This window comes from Erpetoichthys calabaricus, chromosome 4, assembly GCF_900747795.2.
Source record: "Erpetoichthys calabaricus chromosome 4, fErpCal1.3, whole genome shotgun sequence".
Taxonomy (NCBI): Eukaryota; Metazoa; Chordata; class Cladistia; order Polypteriformes; family Polypteridae; genus Erpetoichthys; species Erpetoichthys calabaricus.
In genome coordinates, this window is record NC_041397.2 from 156,811,607 (window position 1) to 156,832,684 (window position 21,078).

The 21,078-nt window shown below is 38.4% G+C and overlaps 1 protein-coding gene across 1 annotated transcript in view; it reads right to left on the bottom strand.

The window, feature by feature from the left end:
* synj1 (synaptojanin 1) overlaps window positions 1–21,078 on the bottom strand; it is a 540,854-nt gene that overhangs the window by 349,889 nt on the left and 169,887 nt on the right. The window contains 1 exon segment of the mRNA XM_051926623.1: window positions 14,905–15,077. Within this exon segment, the coding sequence (XP_051782583.1) occupies window positions 14,905–15,077 (173 nt within the window).

The following is a 21,078-nucleotide window of genomic DNA, read 5'->3' on the forward strand; positions in this document are numbered from 1 at the left end:
AAAGCTTTCTAAGGAGGAGTGCAGAAAGAAAAAGGGCAAGATGGAAAATAAAGAAAAAAAACAGTTGTTTACTATGAAGAGACATATATGGAAGGATTTTGTTTAAAAATAGATTCTTTGAAACTATTGTGGACAAGTTGTACCAGGGGTTGGGGCTCTGTTACACTCCCAAAAGATCAAACTAGGGCTGGGTGATATGTACTTAAAGTGATATTGTGACTGTTTTTTCCCAAAAAGCAATATTAATTATTTCTTAATATGTTCTCATAACACCTTAATGATTGAAGATTAGGACCATATACAGTGCATCCGGAAAGTATTAACAGCGCATCACTTTATCCACATTTTGTTATGTTACAGCCTTATTCCAAAATGGATTAAATTCATTTTTTTCTTCAGAATTCTACACACAACACCCCATAATGACAACGTGAAAAAAGTTTACTTGAGGTTTTTGCAAATTTATTTAAAATAAAAAAAATTGAGAAAGCACATGTACATAAGTATTCACAGCGTTTGCCGTGAAGCTCGAAATTGAGCTCAGGTGCATCCTGTTTCCCCTGATCATCCTTCAGATGTTTCGGCAGCTTAATTGGAGCCCACCTGTGGTAAATGCAGTTGACCTGACATGATTTGGAAAGGAACACACCTGTCTATATAAGGTCCCACAGTTCACAGTTCATGTCAGAGCACAAACCAAGCATGAAGTCAATGGAATTGTCTGTAGACCTCCGAGACAGGATTGTCTCGAGGCACGTATCTGGGGAAGGTTACAGAAACATTTCTGCTGCTTTGAAGTTCCCAATGAGCATGGTGGCCTCTGTCATCCATAAGTGGAAGAAGTTTGAAACCACCAGGACTCTTCCTAGAGCTGGCCAGCCATCTAAACTGAGCGATCGGGGGAGAAGGGCCTTAGTCAGGGAGGTGACCAAGAACCCAATGGTCACTCTGTCAGAGCTCCTGAGGTCCTCTGTGGAGACAGGGGAACCTTGCCGAAGGACAGCCATCTCTGCAGTAATCCACCAATCAGGCCTGTATTGTAGAGTGGCCAGACGGAAGCCACTCCTTAGTAAAAGGCACATGGCAGCCTGCCTGGAGTTTGCCAAAAGGCACCTGAAGGACTTTCAGACCATGAGAAAGAATATTCTCTGGTCTGATGAGACAAAGATTGAACTGTTTGGTGTGAATGCCAGGTGTCACGAATGCCGCTCATCACCAGGCCAAAACCATCCCTACAGTGAAGCATGGTGGTAGCAGCATCATGCTGTGGGGATGTTTTTCAGTGGCAGGGACTGGGAGACTAGTCAGGATAAAGGGAAAGATGACTGCAGCAATCTACAGAGACATCCTGGATGAAAACCTGCTCCAGAGCGCTCTGGACCTCAGACTGGGGCGACAGTTCATCTTTCAGCAGGACAATGACCCTAAGCACACAGCCAAGATATCAAATGAGTGGCTTCAGGACAACTCTGTGAATGAACTTGAGTGGCCCAGCCAGAGCCCAGACTTGAATCCGATTGAACATCTCTGGAGAGATCTTAAAATGGCTGTGCACCGACGCTTCCCATCCAACCTGATGGCGCTTGAGAGGTGCTGCAAAGAGGAATGGGCGAAACTGGCCAAGGATAGGTGTGCCAAGCTTGTGGCATCATATTCAACAAGACTTGAGGCTGTAATTGCTGCCGAAGGTGCATCAACAAAGTATTGAGCAAAGGCTCAACGTACATATGTATACATAATCAAAGGCTCGCAAAAATCAGTAGCCCAACATCACGAGGTTAACAACTTTTTTCATTGGGTTACGAAAATGTAAAACCACACTGCCTGATGGGATACCTGAAATTATACTCGGATTAAATCAAATTCCTTCCTTCATTTGCTTTGTTTGCTCTAATCACTTGCTATTTGCTAGCTATTTGAATGAAGAAAAAATAAAAAGATCATGGAACAAACAGGTTTTTAATCATCATGATTTATCTGCACAGATGTGTACACCTGTGCATGTGTGTAATGAGTCTTCTCTGTTTCATAGTGTAATGATTCAGCTGGATATTCAGAGGCCCATGAACAGCTACGGACCACTTTGCTTTCATAAGATGCAGTGCGATATGCAAATGAAACACTGAGAATGAGAGACAGGATGGAGTGGGGAAGGTGCTGGAACGAAGACTCCCTGTCTGAGGGAGAACACACCATGTGTGTGAGCAACAAGTGTGCGGACGAAAAAGAGCAGCACGTTGTGTGGAAACAGTGCAGCACAGTACTCACTAGCTATCTGGCCACATCGGCCCTCTGAATATCCAGCCAGATCATTACAATATGATGTTTGGCAATCACAATTTGTGCATTGCTGCCATCCCATGTAAAGGACTGTAGCTCTCAATTTAGTTACTGTTACTAAGTGATAAAGTTTAATGGAGCCCCTAAAAAGACGTGGGCAAACAAAAAAGTCCTTTACAGTTTCGCATCCACACACAAAACTTTCTGGTGCTTACACAAAAGCTTAAAAAGGTTTTTGTGTTTGCCCATGTCCCCTTAGGGTTTCCGTAGAGTTTGCATGGGTCGTGAAACTAATTATAGGCAGTGAAATCGCTGAAACGTGTGTGTGAAAATTTGAGAAGGATGACAAGCATGGATTAACACAAATATTTCAGCTCTACTGAGCCAAAACAGACAGGTCAGAATGAAGAACAAGGAGCAGAGGAAGAAGAGCAGACCACTACAAAGCTGAAGAATTTGGAAATGTCTGACTATGAGGCAAAAAGAAAGCACAGCTTTTTGGTTTCATGAACAAAAGAATTTTCATGGCGGAACATGATAAGGTAGACAACACAATGTTCCATAGGGTGTGTCATCAGTTCATCACAATTTCCGACTTGACAAGAGCTTATATTACGGAAAGAAGTAATTTTAAGAAAAAGCCTATCAAACAGCTTGTCAAATCTGTGCATCACAAGAAGTGTATGGGTGCCCAGTCTGCAGCTTCTTTCCATGAACAAACGCAAAGAACATAATGAAAATAAACAAAGCACAACATGTAGACCTGAAAAAACTTTGCAGAACAGCACACTACACTGCCAAAAGTGAATTATCATTAGCAAAATTTAACTCCATTTGTAAACTTCAAGCAGCAAATGAAATAGATCATGGTTCTGTTATCACAATGATCATGCTAGCAGAGAACTTATTGGAGCAATAGCACAAACGTCAAGAGATCAGATTGTAAAGAAAACAAGAAAGCAAATTCCTATCAGTTCTTGCAGATGGCAGCACAGACACTGGCATCATAGAACAGGTGTTGGTTCATGTCAGGTATGTGAAAGATAATGCTGACATATCCACTTACATGATCAAATGTCATCCAGTGTAGACAGCAAATGCTTCAGGTGTATTAGAAGCTATTGATGAGGCAGTGGACACCATAGGTATCAGTGAAGAGACATGGAAGGAGAAAGTAGTGTGTCCAAAATTGATGGAGCTGCAGTGATGATGGGCAAGAAAACAGCAGGAGCTGTGAAACTGAAACAGCGGATATCCCACATCATAACAATCCACTGTGTGGCACACAAATCAGAACTAGCAGTACTAGATAGTGTGAAAGGCTGCGAGTAGATGATCAAGTTTGAAGATTCACTAAAAACTATTTTTAAGATGTACTACAATTCCCCAAAGATTTTAAGAGAATGGAGTGAAATGAGTGAACTGCTTATTGAGAAAATAAATCATTTCTGTGTCCTGAAAAGCACACAGTGGCTGCCAAGCAGGCGGAGATGTGTAAATTCTGTTGGGAAAAATGTACACTCCCACTGCTGTGCATATGGAGAACATGGCAGGAGGAGGTGCTGTTAAGTCAGAGGATGCTGTCAAAACAAAGGGGGTAGTGCAGAAGAATAATGCCAATACATTTATACATTTCAATTTGTACTACAGTACCATCTTATCCAAGTGCAGTACTGATTTTCAGTATGACAATTTAAATATCATGCAAAAAAAGTCAGTTAGTGGAGAGCACCACATGCATGCTTACTCAGCCCGAGAACAAAGCCAGAAGAATACCAGAAAGCCTTGGAAACAACGTTCACATTAAAAGAACGCTACTGTGGAACTTGTCTCACAAAAAACCTGCTAGAATAAGTGAGGGCACAGACAAAGGCACCCTTGGTGCAGAGTTTCAAAAGATTATTGACAGCACAGTTAAGTACATGGACAGCAGATTTTAAAATCTGTCTCAAAAGCCTCTCTTACTCATTTCAAAGCTTTTGACCCTTCCACTCTTCCTTGCCCCAGACAGTAACTGACAAATTATGTGGATGAAGAGGTTGACTATTCTTGTCACATAGTCTGAAACACTGAATGACCTCTTGCATCTCTTCATAAATGGGAAATCATTTACAACTTTCTGCCCTGACAAAGCAATTAGTTCCTGTATGTATTCTGGAAATGGTCCAAGACATCTGGAACATAACACCCAGGCAAAATCAAAGAGCAGAGAACTAGAGAATAATGCACAGAAGCCAAGGGAAGAAGCTTATGAAGCTGTATCATAGGGGTGGGCGGTATGACCAAAATTCTATATCACGGTATTTTTCTAAATTATCCCGATTTCACGGAATTTTTTTCCCCATGCATGAGTGGATGTTAACCACATTTTCCACTGCAATTACTGCAGTAGACTGGCTAAGAATAACCTGTTATGAGAATTGTACATTGTATAAAAAAACATTTTAATGTGCACACAAGTATTAATCCAGGTTTGCATGGCCCCATATAGTGATAGTTTTCAAGGCGGTGACACTAATGAAGAGAAGGAATCACACTGCATGACAGTTGCAGTCAAAATATAGAACCTTTTTGTTGAACAAATTTTGCAAAAACTTAAACTATGATTTTGACAACATATTTTCAACCATCCAAAGAGGCATTTAGACTTAGTAAAATATCCAGAGGTGCTTGTCAAAACTTGTATTGCACTGAACATGTCTTAGAAAAGTAATAAATAGTAAATGTTTTTTGTGAACCAACTACACTTTGTTAATGTTAACTATCTCTGTCCACTGACATGTTAAAGTGACTTTTTCAACAACTTTATCAATAAACTGCATAATATTTAAACTAATAAATAATAACAATAAAATAAATAATAGCATTATTACTGATAGCTGCACTATTACTTCAAGACTTCAAGCCCAGGTGCATTACACAGTATTCACCAAATTAAAATAAAATAAAATAAAAACAAGTACAACTTTGTGACGACATCCTTACCAACTGTACCATCATTTAGGCAAACTGCATTAATATGGACCTTGCTTCAAGCTAAGCTATATACATAAATAAAATAACTGCAACTTGCATTTACTGTATAATGCTATTTGTGGTATAGCCCTACGGAAGTGCATTAGGGCCACGGTGAAGGAAAAAAAATACAGTAAAGAGGGGAAAAAAAAAAACAAACTACCGGTATATGTCAAGATTAAAGTCAACATTTCCACTTTATTTTCATAGTTTACTTCATAATTAAAGTAGAACTAAACTAAACTTCATCCTATAATCAATGTTTAATTTGCTTGATTTGCTCAAACCCCGTCATAAGTTAATACAGCACATTAAATGCTTTGTGTTGTGTTGTGTTCCCCAACCCAGTTGTTAATCACTACGCTTCTTCAATTGACTTCCTATGCACTAAGAGGAGGCAGCAATCACCGCACAGAATCCATTCATTTCATGGTATTCCTGCTCTCTAAAAATTTAGAATGCTAAGATAAATACTTGATATCATTTTCATGATGAAATGCATTAAAGCAGGTATTAAACAAGCACGGTAGTGAGGCGGTAGTGCTGCTCCCTGGCAGTAAGGGGTCCCCAGGTGCAAGTTCAGTGTAGAGACCTTTATGGCAGGTGTGACGAGGCTCCAAAAAACTGGATGTATGAATAGCTATCGCACAGGTGTAACTTAAATATTGTGTAAATGTTGGGTTTGTGATCTGGTGGTCGGAGACACGAACACAAAATTCAATGCATGTTCTTCTGAGCGGGCTATCTTTATTGCACACGTGCTTGTCTCTATCTGACGTACCAAAACCCCAGTTCCTATCCGTCCTTTTTCTTTCTCCACATAACCAATCACCACACGATAAACGTCTTTGTGAAATTAAAACTAGTTATAAACTTAGCCCATGGAGTGTTCAGAACTTTAAAAATATCTTCGTTATACATGTTTAATTATGCCATCCATTCAGAGTTGCGCCCATCGAAGGATGAATACAAGCAAAACATACACTAGCAGGGTCAATATAGCACAACAAAACCCCACATCCTACATGACTTTGAAAGGAAACTGAAGCGCCGAGTAAACCCACCAGAAAAACATGCAAATGCAAGGCAGGTACGCCGCCGTGCCCCCATATGATTAATGCATGCTTTAATGTATTTCACCATGAAAATTATATCAAGTATTTATCTAAGCATTCTAAATGTTCAGAGAGCAGGAAGATCATGAAGTGAATGTATTCTGTGTGGTGATTGCTGCCAGCGCCCCCTCTTAGTGCAAGAAGAAGTCAGTTTAAGAATCACTTAACACAAAGCATTTAATGTGCTATATAACTTATGACGGGGTTTGAAAACATGTCGTCACACTATTACACAGTACCCAGGTACATTACACTGTATTGAAAACAAATAAAACAAGTACAACTTGGCTTGCAGTATTATCCAGTAGTATAGAAACAGTATTTACACATCTGACCTTTTAAAACTAAAGTATCTCCAGGCTCTCTGTCCATTTTCACCACGCAGCATTCCTATGCTACCGCCCACTATTTGGTGGTATAGCAGTGAAAAAGAGCCCTAGTGCAACAAATCTGTGTTTAGCGGTGTAGCAGTGAAAAAGGTCCCCACTTGAACAGTTTCCTGCTGCGCCATGTTTCGAACGTCGTTTAGGCAATTTAAACCGGTGTTGCGGTATAAGAAAAATCCATATCATAAAAAAAAAAAAAAACGGTTTTCGGTATGAACCGGTATACCGCCCAGCACTACTGTATCATCAACATCAAGTGGCACTCTTTTGTCTGTGAGTTCAGCTGAGATGTCAGATTCAGAATCTCACATAAACTGATTCATGCTTAAATTCATCATATTGTTCATACAAGTTTCAATATACCATATGTGTATTTATATTGATTGATGTTGATAACTGTTACTTGATTGCTGAATAATTTATGTATGATTGTTGCTATTTGTGTTTGGAAAATAAATGTTTTTCATTGATTTATTAACTGTATCCATCTTTCTGCAATTAAGAACTTGTCTTTTTTATTCAGGCTACTTAAATTCTTTTCAGGCTACCAAAATCTGAAGAGTGCCCGTTCAAAGGGCTACCATGGATTTTTAAATATTGAAAGCACTGTAATTATTGGCACCTCTGGTTGAGCAGAGTTAAAAGAAAATTTTAAAGACTCACCTTTTGGTGAATTACCAAAATTTCAAACTAGAAAAAATAAAGAAATCCAACATTTAACTGAAGTTATTTTATTCTGAGAAAAAAAATCCTTATCAATATACAATTATTTTTAGTAAAAGCAAACATGCCATGATTATGGTCACCCCTGCATTTATTACTTTGTGCAAAGTCATTCTGCCAGTAAAACAGCACTAAGTATTCTCCTATTATATCTTGAGGTTGCACCAAACCTCTTTATTTTCTCTCAGCAGACCAAATACGAGAAATCACTTTATGGGAACAGACTATAAAACCCCATCATCCTTCATATCTAATAAGTTCTACTTTGGACTCGAACCTGTACATATTGTACCCAACTAAAAGCCTTTTGTAGCTAGGGAAACTATATGGGTGGCTGCCCCAAACCATTGCTATGTGTCCAGTTGCTAATTTCACAATATCTTTAAATGTATTTGTGTTGATTTAATATTTTGTATGGCTAAGTTTTGATGATTTCCTCTCTGCAGTGGCTTTAACCACAAGACTTATCAACTATTATAGACCAACAATGTGGAATGCTGCTGTTAAACACCACAATGGTTGTAGATTTCAGCATGTTCGGAATACTACAGAGTATATTTAGTCAGCACATCTGTGATTTTTGTCTGTTATAAGATACCATCTCAACCCAAAGTACCCCCATTTCAGGAATGCTGAAAACTAGAATATTTATGTTTGCCTCTTTTCCATTATTAATCAGGTCAGATTGGGGAGCATGTTGCCGCACCCACCACATGACAAAACAGCTCGGAATCCTGGTTGGCAACCCCCAAGACAGACATGTGGTCCAGTCCCACACCCCAGAAATGACCCTCTATCTGCCACAGCCAGGTGTTAAGTGGGCGTCCCCTTGGCCTGGTCCAGTCACTTGGGTCCTCAACAATAAGAATCCTGTGAGAAGGATTACCCTTGGGGAATCGTGCACATGGCTGTAGTGCCATAACTGACACCCCCTCATAATGCAGGTAATGAGTCTCATTTGGGACTCCATGAGCAACCGCTGATTCAACACAAAGTCAAACCAGCAGTACCCAAGGATGCTCTGAAGAGACACAGTACCAAAAGGAGTCCAGTCTTCATCTCAGATCACTGGATAATGTCCATGTCTCGCAACCATATAACAAAACAAGAAGCACCAGGGGCATCAAGTATAAACATTGCATACACACAAAAATGTTGCGTACGAACATTTCCACACTCAAATCATAATGTATAAAACCTAAACTTGGCGTAAAGCCACGCATATTTTCACAGTAGCTCCAACCCTGGCGTATGCAAATTCTCTGCTCGGTTTTGCAAACTGGCAGCACCCAGCGTCAAAGCAGTGCTACTGTTCCTATGTGGTTACCCTTTCTTTTTTAGATCCACGTCCCTGACACGGCTTTATTATATACACTGAAACTAACTGCATATTGTTTATTAGTTTAAGGCATCCGATTGTAACTAACCTGTAACAATATAATGGTCCAGGGAATAGCCAAAGTATTCTAAATACCATAGCTGCTTTAGCGTTGTTATTCTCATTGTACCTTTTTATTCTTCTTTCAGCTGCTTCCGTTAGGGGTTGCCACAGCGGATCATCTTTTTCCATATTACTTTCACTGCACCATTCGGATTATTTAAATCACTATATCTGAGTGGGGAATCACAGATCTACAGCAGCTGATCAGAAAGAGAATTATCGGTATATAGCATCAAGCACATGCTGCCACAGCCATGCTGTCTATTGAACTGCTCTCATACAACAAACGCCTTTCCTGTACGGACCTCGTGGTTCAGAAACGGTTTAATCCCAAGAACTCTAAACGCACTCAATCAGTCCATCAAGTGCTCCTTGTAGAACTGTTTGTACTTATAAGTAAAATTACCTCACTGTAAACTTGCACTACACTTATAATATTGCACAACCTGAGCCACTTTATAAAGCACATATTTACATATGATGACGATATCATTTTTAAGATGAAATGCAGCAAAATATGTTTATTATATTATACAGATAAAACTTTAACTTCATTTAAATAATCTATATTGTTAATAAGTAAACATGTGAGAACACAGTGCCGCAGCACTAGCGAGGAGCTGGCGCTCCATTCAAAGATTGCTCTTGCCTCGCGCAATATTCTTGCTGGGGCTGGCGCAACACTGGAAGGATAGATGGATAGAATAATTAAAGATGTACTATGAAGATATTTCAATGTTCCTTAAAAGTTTTGAAAAATCTGCGTTCTAAGCTTAAAGATGGCTTAACGTCTATTACAGAGCTGATTGTGTGGCGATTGGGTATTTGGAGAAAGAAAAGTAAGGACAGGAATTGGGGGGTTACTACGTTTGAAAGAGACAGTACTGCTACAATAAAGTATTTAATCAAAGGTCGCGCACGGTGCAGCAAGCATCTTGTGTGAGACATGAACAATCCATAGTCAGGTAGACCAACCAAGATTTCAGCCACAACTGCCAGGATCATTTTGCCACTTCAGCTGAAATGCAGGCTTCTCTGCAAACAAGTGGTGTTGCTGTTTCAAGATGCACAATAAGGAGGTACTTATAAAAAAAAAAATAAAAAAAAAAAAAATGGGCTACACGGTTTAGTTGCAAAGCCTTTGTGGTGCCAATGCCACAAAATAGTGTGCTTACAATATACCAAAAAGCATCTAGACAAGCTTCAAAACGTCTAGAATGAAGTCCTTTGGAGGAATGAGACCAAACCTGAACTTTATGGTCACAACTGTAAAAGCAAGGCCCATAACAAAAGTACACCATTCTCTACTGTGAAGCATGGAGGTGGATCTCTGATGTCCTGAGAGTGTGTGAGCTGCAGTAGCACAGGTAATTTAGTGAAAACTGATGGGAAGATTAATGCAGCATGTTACTAGAAAATAGTGGAGGACAACTTTCATTCATCAGTCTGGAAGCAGCACATGTGACACACTTGGATCTTCCAACAGGACAATGATCAAAAACACAAGGCCAAGTTGACCCTTCAGTGGCTACAGCAGAAAAAAGTAAAGGTGCTGGAGTGGCCATCACAGATTATGGTTTTACTCATTTTTCCACCTTATAATGGCTTGTTTGACTTTCATTAGCACAGCTCTTGTCCCCATGTTGAAAAACGGAAAATACCTAGGGCTCCTTCTAACCCTTTGGAGTATGTATCTTATGCCTGCACTAAGGAAGCAATGAAACACACCTGAGTAATCACAAACACATGTAACGCCAACTGTCCCAAACATTTTGGTGCCCTGAATTTGGGGAACAATGTATAAAAAGTGTTGTATTTTGTACATGGTCTTACCTAAATGTATGTAAATACCCTTAAATTAAAGTCTGCAATGTGCACTTTAATAGATTCAGAACTGCTTATTTTGTAATTTAAAATAAATTTTACTCTGCTACACAAAACCCAGCAGTTACACTAACAGTCGAAAATTTTACAACACCTCAGTTTTTCCTGTTTTTCTTCAAATTTAATCAGCTGAAATGCAATGACTGACCTAATATGGTGAAAAGGTAAGCAGTAAACTGAAAGAGGTTTCAATTTAAAGGTTAGGTTAGAAAAAACAGAAAAAAAGGAACCTTAAGAATATTACAAATGGGCCTTCTGCAGGGACCAACTAATGGGATACAACCTCCAGATATTCTGCAGCAATTAAAGTTAATTAAGCCTTGCAAGTTGAAACAAACAATATGCATATGTGCCCCAACTTCCGTCGATTACTTAAAAAACGTTTGTCTGTCTTGTTTACTCTGTCATCCACTTGTTTTTGATACACAACAGTTTAATAGATGTAAATGTGTACATGGTCTGAACCTAAACTGATTGAATATATTACAGAAAACTAAGTTTAACTATACATATTTACACACCAATAGATTGTTAAAAAATTAAATGATCGCAAATAGCTATCGTATTTTACATGACCATTAAATTTAGTACACTTTTTATAAAGAGTTAAGTTGCTTACATTTCATTTGTACAACAAATTCTTATTTATTAAGTTTATTTTAAAAAATGAACTGCATAGCTGTTTGAACATAAACAGCCTTCTAATGATTTTCAATGTGAAAGACACTATTAAATGATAACTTATTGACGAACCAGGCAGTGTGGTCTAGTGGTTAAGGCTTTGGACTTCAAATGCTGAGGTTGTGGGTTCAAATCCCAATACTGACACGGTGTGAAACATGAGGAAGTCACTTAACCTGGCTGAGCTCCAATTGGAAAAGCAAAAGAAATGTAACCAATTGTATCATAAATGTTCTAAGTTGCCTTAGATAAAGGTGTCAGCCAAATAAGTAAATGTAAACTTAAACACTAAATAATGGGTTACTACATAGAGGACACTACAAATCAATAGGGAGTGTAATATCATTCATAAACAGTAGTCTTATAATTAGCTAAGTTAAACTTGGTTCTACAGGGTGACTCCCATCTCTTCTGCCGCCGGATAAGCAGCTGTGGTCATGTGGCCTGCCTTGTTTTCTTGCTGTCTGACCCCTGGAAACCACTTTTGTGATAGCAGTGTACTGAAGAGGTCAGTGTGTAATATTGCAGCCGAAACTGAAGGCATCAAGTATTCGTTGCAAAAAAAAAATTACAATAGTGGAAGCGTACGGACAGGTTCCATCAAAGCAACAAGGGAAATTTTCACCGATCAGTATGCTCACCGTAGACAGACAATTAAAACAAGCATCCTGAAGTTAGTGAAAAAGTGGCACACAATGGGTTTCATTTGTAATGCCAAGAAGTTGATCATTGAAAATGCAATACAGTAATCCCTCGCTATATCGCGCTTCGACTTTCGCGGCTTCACTCTATCGCGGATTTTATATGTAAGCATATTTAAATATATATCACAGATTTTTTGCTGGTTCGCGGATTTCTGCGGACAACGGGTCTTTTAATTTCTGGTACATGCTTCCTCAGTTGGTTTGCCCAGTTGATTTCATACAAGGGACGCTATTGGCAGATGGCTGAGAAGCTACCCAACCAGAGCGCGTATTACATATTAAATAAAACTCCTCAAATATATTGTGAGCACGGGGGCTGTTCGCACCCCTAGAGGATAAGGCCGCTCCTCAAAAAACACTGAAAGATTACCTTCACATTGCTCTCTTCCTTGCTGGGCTTACATATGGCTGCTTTGTCAAGCGATATGCTTCCCGCACTGTGCTTCGCATACTTAAAAGATCAAACAGCACATATTGATTTTTGATTGTTTTCTTTTCTCTCTCTCTCTCTCTTTTGCTCTGAAATTCTCTGCTCCTGACGGAGGGTGTGTGAGCAGGGGGGCTGTTCGCACCCCTAGACGATACGGACGCTCGTCTAAAAATGCTGAAAGATTACCTTCATGTTGCTCCCTTCTGTGCAGCTGCTTTGTCAAGCGACATGCTTCCCGCATGGTGCTTCGCATACTTAAAAGCTCGAAGGGCACGTATTGATTTTTGATTGTTTGTTTTTCTCTGTCTCTCTCTCTCTGACATTCTCTGCTCCTGTCGGAGGGGGTGTGAGCAGAGGGGCTGTTCGCACACTGGCCTAGAGGATACGGACGCTCCTCTAAAAAATGCTGAAAGACTACCTTTACATTGTACATCCTTGCAGCTGCTTTGTCCGGCGGTGCTTTGCATACTTAAAAGCCAAACAACCCTATTGATTTTTGTTTGCTTTTTTCTCTCTCTCTCTGACATTCTCTGCTCCTGACGTGCACTCCTTTGAAGAGGAAGATATGTTTGCATTCTTTTAATTGTGAGACGGAACTGTCATCTCTGTCTTGTCATGGAGCACAGTTTAAACTTTTGAAAAAGAGATAAATGTTTGTTTGCAGTGTTTGAATAAAGTTCCTGTCTCTCTACAGCCTCCTGTGTTTCTGTGCAAATCTGTGACCCAAGCATGACAATATAAAAATAACCATATAAACATATGGTTTCTACTTCGCAGATTTTCACCTTTCGCAGGGGGGGGGGGGGGGGGGGGGGGTTTGGAACACAACCCCCGCGATAGAGGAGGGATTACTGTACACAGGATCAATCCCATGACATTGCAAAGAGTGTACATGAACATACTGAAACGGGCACAGAGATGTATTGATGCACAAGGATATCACTTTCAGCATCTTCTGTAAATATGAGTACCAAATTAGATCATTTTTTTCTTCACCAAGTAATGCAGTCATCTCGGTGGAGGCAGGCCATTTTTCGTGGGCCACCCTGTAGTTCAGAATCTTTAATGTGGGTGCATGTTCAAGTGTATGACAGTGCCCTAAAATATAAAAATTCTCACTCACATTTGGTTCAACTCTTGCACCCAAAGTTGTAGGTCCAAGCCATGGCATCTGGTATACACACAAATTTCAGTTTATTTTCTATTATTTTATCTGAATGGCTTTTTTATATACCCCTTTAACAGCCAAATATGTTAGTTATTTCATACATAATATGCTTCTAAGATTGAATATTGCTTATTTCCAGTCATTTTGAGATTTTCATAAAAAAAAAAAAAATCAACAGCTTTACTTCACATTAGTTTTCTTGAAATAAAAAAAAAATAATAAAGTGATGAACATACCTAATACTTAAAAAAATATTAAATATTGCTTTAAATTAATTATATTACACATTAAATATCTCAGGCCAGCTTGTTCAACAGCATGTTTTACAGTAAGTGATTATTGCCTAAATGCTTTAAAAAAAAACTAACAGTTGCAGCTGCATTCATGCCAAATTGTTAAAGAATAAGTGACAATTCACTTCTTTCACATTACTGCCTATTCTATTAGGATTAAAAGTAAACATGTTCGGAAGGGTCAAGCTGTGTTTGGAAACAAGATTCATAGACTGATTTCACTTAAAGTTCTGTAGCTGCAAGACTTTAGCAAAGTGAATATGCAATTTCACACTACAGAATGGAAACAAGGAATATGGGAATATAATTGTGCACATAGCAGATAAACAAGCCTCAATATTAAGTGAACCTTTTAGAGCTAATTTTTTTCACATTGCCATACACAAGATGCACTACCACCCCAGAAGATTTTCATCTATTTGATGGGGTCCTAAAAATCATTTTGTTGGCAAAAATAATACCATATAAAGTAGTAGATGATTATGAAAAAAATGAGGGAAATAAAAATAAAAAACAAAGTATATAAAAATAACAATTAAATGACGAAGTCAATTAATTACGGCCTATCCTTATAATCAATACAACAGCCTTAAGAAAAATAAATTGCTTTTTTAAAATGAACAAACTCTGATAAAGGAATGGCAGTGAGCTAAGAGCAATCTGAAAATACACTATGTAAACCACACATTTAAATTAAAGACAAAAATGGATCTGTAAAATATTTAAAATCAGTGAATTAAAGACAACAATGGATCTGTAAAATATTTAAAATCAGTGCCCTTACCTCTGAATATTATCTGCAGCAAAGTGAAAGAACCCACATTCATCCAAAAATTTTTGAATCTGGGCTTTAAGTACAGTATTCAGTTTATCTGTTTTTCCTCCTTTCACCATCTGATGATAATCAAAGTTAATCATTTGAATAGCAGAAGCATGTTCAGAGGCTTTCAAATGGCTCTGTAAAAATAAAACACAAAAGGAAAAATGTTTGATTTCAAGCAGATATGAAAAAGGTCCCCTATCCATCCATCAAATGTTACATTATAGGGTTTGGCTTCTGTCTCAGTAGAACAACTGACAATAACAATAAAAATATGCAAGAATGTGTATAATTAACACTAAACTTCATTAGTAAAGAGTTAAAAAGAGTTACATTTAACTATGCAACAGAGTTTTCTTTAAGTCACTGAACTGTGTTAAGAAACAGACATATAGTAAGTCACTGTTACTTCATCTAATTAATGCGCTTTTTTTTTTTTTTTTGTAAAGCCACATATGCCATGTTAGTTCACATATCACCCAATGCATATGAACAGATCATCAGAGCTGTAATCTGGGGAAATTGGTTGTTTTGGATCTTTTAATATCAGACACCCTCATTCTGTGAGCTTTGCCCACTGAAGTAGCTGAGTGAAATTCTGCTCTATAAAAGAGATAATCTACTTCTTTTAGGTTGCCCCAGACTGTGGGACAGACTTTTAGGCTGATATTATTCCTTTTTCTATGGCTGGAACACAAGCCCTTGGCTTAGCAAACCACTGCCAGATGCTCTTAATATCTACTTATTCCTTACTGGGCTCTTCTTCAGAATGTAGCCTCTGTGCCTCATCTGATAAAATGATCAATAACCAAGTGACATCTCAGAGCAATCTTCATGTGGTACCAGTTAAATATTAAGCCCAAACAAACAGTTTTATCTTAACAGCTGGCAAGCTTGATTGATAAAATTTTGTTACAATAGTCAACCAAAAAGGGCTAGCTTTTGTGCACCCACGAAACCAATGAGATGCCGTCTAAGTCTGCCTATAAAACACTCTAGCACACCCTAACTCATTGAATCCTCTATCAGTTCATGGATCATAACTAAGCTCCACACAAAGCAGGACCCACTGGCTATAGGCTGTGGCCATAGCAAAGGTTAGAGCAATCCCTTCTACTCCAAAGAGTAACTGGTGCTGTACATGAAAAATGGAAGACTGTCTGTAAAAGGAGTTTGTCAAGGTGTTCCATTAGTCCAAACCTTCCCAAGATAGCAAGTACCCAAGCAGATGAACACCATGAATAGAATGACATAATTGTCTTGCTGGAAATGGTAGCTGACTGATCACCAGGGGCCTCATACATAACGCCGTGCGTAGAATTCAAATTAAAACATGGTGCAAGGACAAAAGCGGAAATGCTCGTACACACAAAAAAATCCAGATGCATCTGTGCGTTCGCCAACTTCCACGTTCTTCCGCTCCATAAATCCCGGTCAAAGTGAAAAGTAATGCACATGCACGAGCCTGCTGCCACTCCCCAAACTCCTCCCAGAATTATGCCTTTTTGAATATGCAAATCAATATAAAAAGCCCTCAAGCTCAGCATTCTGTGAAAAGGCAATGGCAAAAGCACGGGGGAAATAGACCAATTTCAGCAAATACCAAGTGGAGGCAAGGAAAAACTTACTATTTGTTGGTTTAAACAGTGGTATAAACAACAAAAGGAAGTTGATTGAGTTACAGAGTGTCGGACAAGCTTGAAAGCTCAAGATCACAAAGTTGCACAGTGGCCGAAATAAAAAAGTTGTCAGATATCAAAGTCGCTGTGAAAAGGCGAGTCGTAGCCAACTGTCTGAGTGTCATACGAAAGCTTATTAGGGAACAGAGAAAAGAAAAAAAAAATAGGGACACAGTGGGGGGAAAAAAGCTTGAAATGTCAACTTTAATCTCGAAATTTCCACTTTAAATCACATAGTTTATTTTGTCATTAAAGTAGAACATCATGAACTTCATCTTAAAATCGTTTAATTTACTAGTTTCTCAAATACCATCGTAACAAAAGTAGCACGTTAAATGTTTGTTTTGTATTTGATCTTCTATGTGCTCTCTGTATGTGAATCACTACGTGCTTCTTAAATGGGCTTTCTCTTCCTACCGCAGGACACAGAATCCATTACATTCATGATATTACAGCTCTCTGAATAATTTAAATACTGAGATGTATACTTGATATCATTTTCATGATGATAGGAATTAAAGCATGTATTAAACATGGGAACACGGTGGTGCAGTGATTGTTCATGCCTCATGCAAGATGCTTGCTGTGCCGTGTGCGACCTTCGATGAAATACTTTATTGCAGCAGTACTGTCTCTTTCAAACGTACTAACCCCCACTTCCTGTCCTTTCTTTTCTTTCTCCAAGTACCCAATCGCCACACAATCAGCTCTGTAATAGACGTTAAGCCATTTGCAAGCTTAGAACGCAGATTCTTCAAAACTTTTAAGGAACATTGAAATATCTTCATAGTACAGGTTTAATTATTCTATCCATCTATCCTTCCAGTGTCACGCCAGCCCCAGCAAGAATACAGCGCGAGGCAGGAACAATCTTTGAACAGAGCACCAGCTCCTTGCTAGTGCTGCGACACGTTTAATTATTAACAATATAGATAATTTAAATGAAGTTAAAATTGTATCTATATCACATAATAAACATACTTTGCTACATTTCATCTTAAAAATGATATCGTCATCATATGTAAATGCGCGCTTTATAAAGTGGCTCAGGTTGTGCAATATTATAACTATCGCAAGTTTATAGTGACATAATTGTACTTATACAAGCAATTGTACAAGTACAAGCAGTTCTACAAGGAGCACTTGATGGACTGATTGATTGTGTTTATAGTTCTTGGGATGAGACTGTTTCTGAACTGTGATGTTCTGTACAGGAAAGGCATTTGAAGCATTTGTCATATGAGAGCAGTTCAAACAGCGCATGGCTGAGGCAGCGTGTGCTTGATGCTGTATACTGATAATTCTCTTTCTGATCAACTGCTGTAGAGCTGCGATTCCACACGCAGATACAGTGATATGAATACTCTGGGTGGTGCAGTGAGAGTAATATGGAAAAAGATGACCCACTGTGGCAACCCCTAGTGGGAGCAGCTGAAAGAAGAAGAAGAAGAAGAAGAAGAAGGTGCAGTGACAGTAACAACGCTAGAGCAGCTATGGTATTTCGAATAGTTTGGCTATTCCGTGGACCATTATATTGTTACAGGTTAATTACCACTCTCTTTGAGGTTTTCTTAAACCCAGCGTTCCTGGTTGCTAGCGAAGTTATGCCTACTGAGACACCTGGGGCCTCATGTATGTTGCGTACTCCCGTTTCCATGCTCAAATCGCGATGTAGAAAACCTAAACTTGGCATAAAGCCACGCGCATTTTCATGCCAGCTAAGTGCTTGATGTACTCAATTACTCCACTCAGTTTTGCAAACTGGCGGCACCCAGAGTCAAAGCAGTGCTATTGTTCCAGTGTAGTTTCCCTTTCTTTTTTAGATTCACATTCCTGACGCGGCTTTATCATATACTTTGAAATTAACCACATATTGTTTATTAGTTTAAGGCATCTGATTGTAATTAACCTGTTTTTGTGGTTTTTTTTTTTTTGGAGATTACCTAACGTGATAAATTTCAGTAATACTTTATTTGAAAGGTGTCTACATAGTGACTTTGCATTAAGCATGGAATGACATTTAAGAAGAAATACTTCATTAGTAATCAACAGTTAACATCAGTTTTTGGAAAGGTGGAACAAAATATCATTGCTCTTTTTATAAAAAAAAAATGCAGCACTACCCTCATTCAAAATTCTCCATAATTTCACTAACATTTTATTGCCACATCAAAATCCACACATATCATGAGGTGCTCCTTGTTTTAATACAATGCAATGGCATCTACTTTATAAAACATCTATTACCATCTTTTGAATAATATTATTATAAAATAATCAAATATTGTTTCTTAAATAATAACCTATTTGTGTGTTAAGAATCTCCATGTAGACACCCTTCAACTAAATCGTTAGCCAAATTTATTCCCCTATTGGACATTTAAATTAATCTTGAAATAGTTGAAATTAAAGATATAGCAGAAACACTTCCGTCTTTCTAGAATTCTACAAGTTACACTTATCTTCAGTTGCTCACTTATAGTAGTCACATTAACAAGTCACAAAAACAGATCCTCACAGTTCTTTTTCCGACAAAAAGAAAGCGTTTTAAAACAAGGATCTAGTTGTGATTAATTGTGACTAATAATGGCGCTAATATGATCTTCTGAGGTACAGCTTATGAAGTCACTTCACATTAGCTGCTTTGCATACATACTCACTTTGGTTATCGCAGGCTGCTCTGAAAATTCTAGCAACTGCCTGCTTGCTTTGCCAGGTGAAGTGATTTGCAAACTTTTTCCACTGTAGCAGTAAAGTTAGTCACATGCTTAAAGAGAAGCAAAGTTTATTGGACTTGCCAACACACAAACTGGTCATACGTAGATGGTGTCACAAGACAGAACAGTGCACTGTAAATGCTAGAAAAACTTTGGAACAACAGCCAGTCATCTCAGGAGGTCTGCATATAAAAAGCAAATTTGCTACCGGTGTGGCTGGCATGCTTCTCGCTTGTCTATAACATATCTGCCACAGGTGCAGAGTCATTTTTAATGTAGTGACATGTGATTGTCATTTAGGAATCTGCTGAAATGCATATTCAGCTGCTGCAAGTTAGGGTTACTCTCTCCGCTAACCTGAGAGACATGGTGAGGTTTTGCTTAAGATCTTCATAAAGCCTGGGTACAATAACTTCACTTATTTGATTTCTGTTTGGTATAGCATACTATAGTTCAAAATCCTGTATCATTTCTCAAAAGCCCTCGTTTTCAACAATGGCGTAAGATATCTCATCTTTACAGATAAAAACTACTACAGCACTGTTATTTTTTGGGCACATGCTAGCCATCTCCAGTGTAGATTGTTTAGGCTTTACTCATTTGGATGTCAGCTCATATAATGTTTATAAATCACGTCGGGATAAATGATTTCCCAAATTAGTAGTGTTACAACAGTACTTAACTTCGGAGTTGCGCAACTTACATATGGCTTTGCTTTTATCCAGTTGATCTTCATTAACACAACATTTGAATCTGTACTAAGTTCACCCATCAGATTAAAGTGTCAAAGGTGCAGATAAGATAGTAAAGTGCTTTTTCCATAAAAAGTCTTAACAGGCGCATTAACAATATCTACTGGAACAGACTGCAAAAAAATAAATAAATAAATAAAGCAAAAGTCCACATATATTAAGTGAGAAGAGAGATTCACGAGATCAATCTCGAGACTAAGAATAGATATTGAATCGTTTAAATGAAAAATTTACGATTAATCAGAAAACTGATATTTTTACCCAGGCCAAGTTAAGTATTGAGATGAAGTATTGTTGAAGTTACAGAATATACTGTACAGTAATTGCATTTCAAATAACTAATATAATTTCATGAAAAACAATCCGACTCTCAAATATACCTAGATATATAGCACTAAAAATGTTACAGTAATCGTTTTGATATATTTTGTATTTTACTCCCACTCCGGCCCCCTCATAGAATGAAGGATGGTAAGCTGGCTCCTTGATTAAAAAGTTTGAGGACCCCTGACACAGACTTTGCAAGTTATTCCCTTGTCTTTTGTGCCTAATCATTCAACAGCACGGCTGACAACAATCATAGTTATTGTTTCAAGTTGTGTGTTAGCACAAGTATTCTGTGCATATTCTGATAAACCAAAACCTCTTTCTATCCACTGTTCTCCTACTCAACTTGGGTCTAAACACAGAGGCACGTGGAGCTAATAGAAACTTGTTGGTTGATTCCAGGCATGGGTACTCCTCTGTCTCACCACAGTCTATTCCTGTGTTCTGTGCTATGTAGTTCATCAGTTCATTCTAGGATGATGGAAGGTCAAGCCATTTGTCCTCTACAATGTTTATCACACACACATTTTCATGCCTGTTTCTGGTAATACATTAGTTTATATAGTTGCCTATAAGTCTGACCAAAGTGCCACCTGCCGCGTAATGGTTTCACACAGCTTGAAATAAAGTATGCAGACAGCATCAAAAGTGTGTCGATTGTTT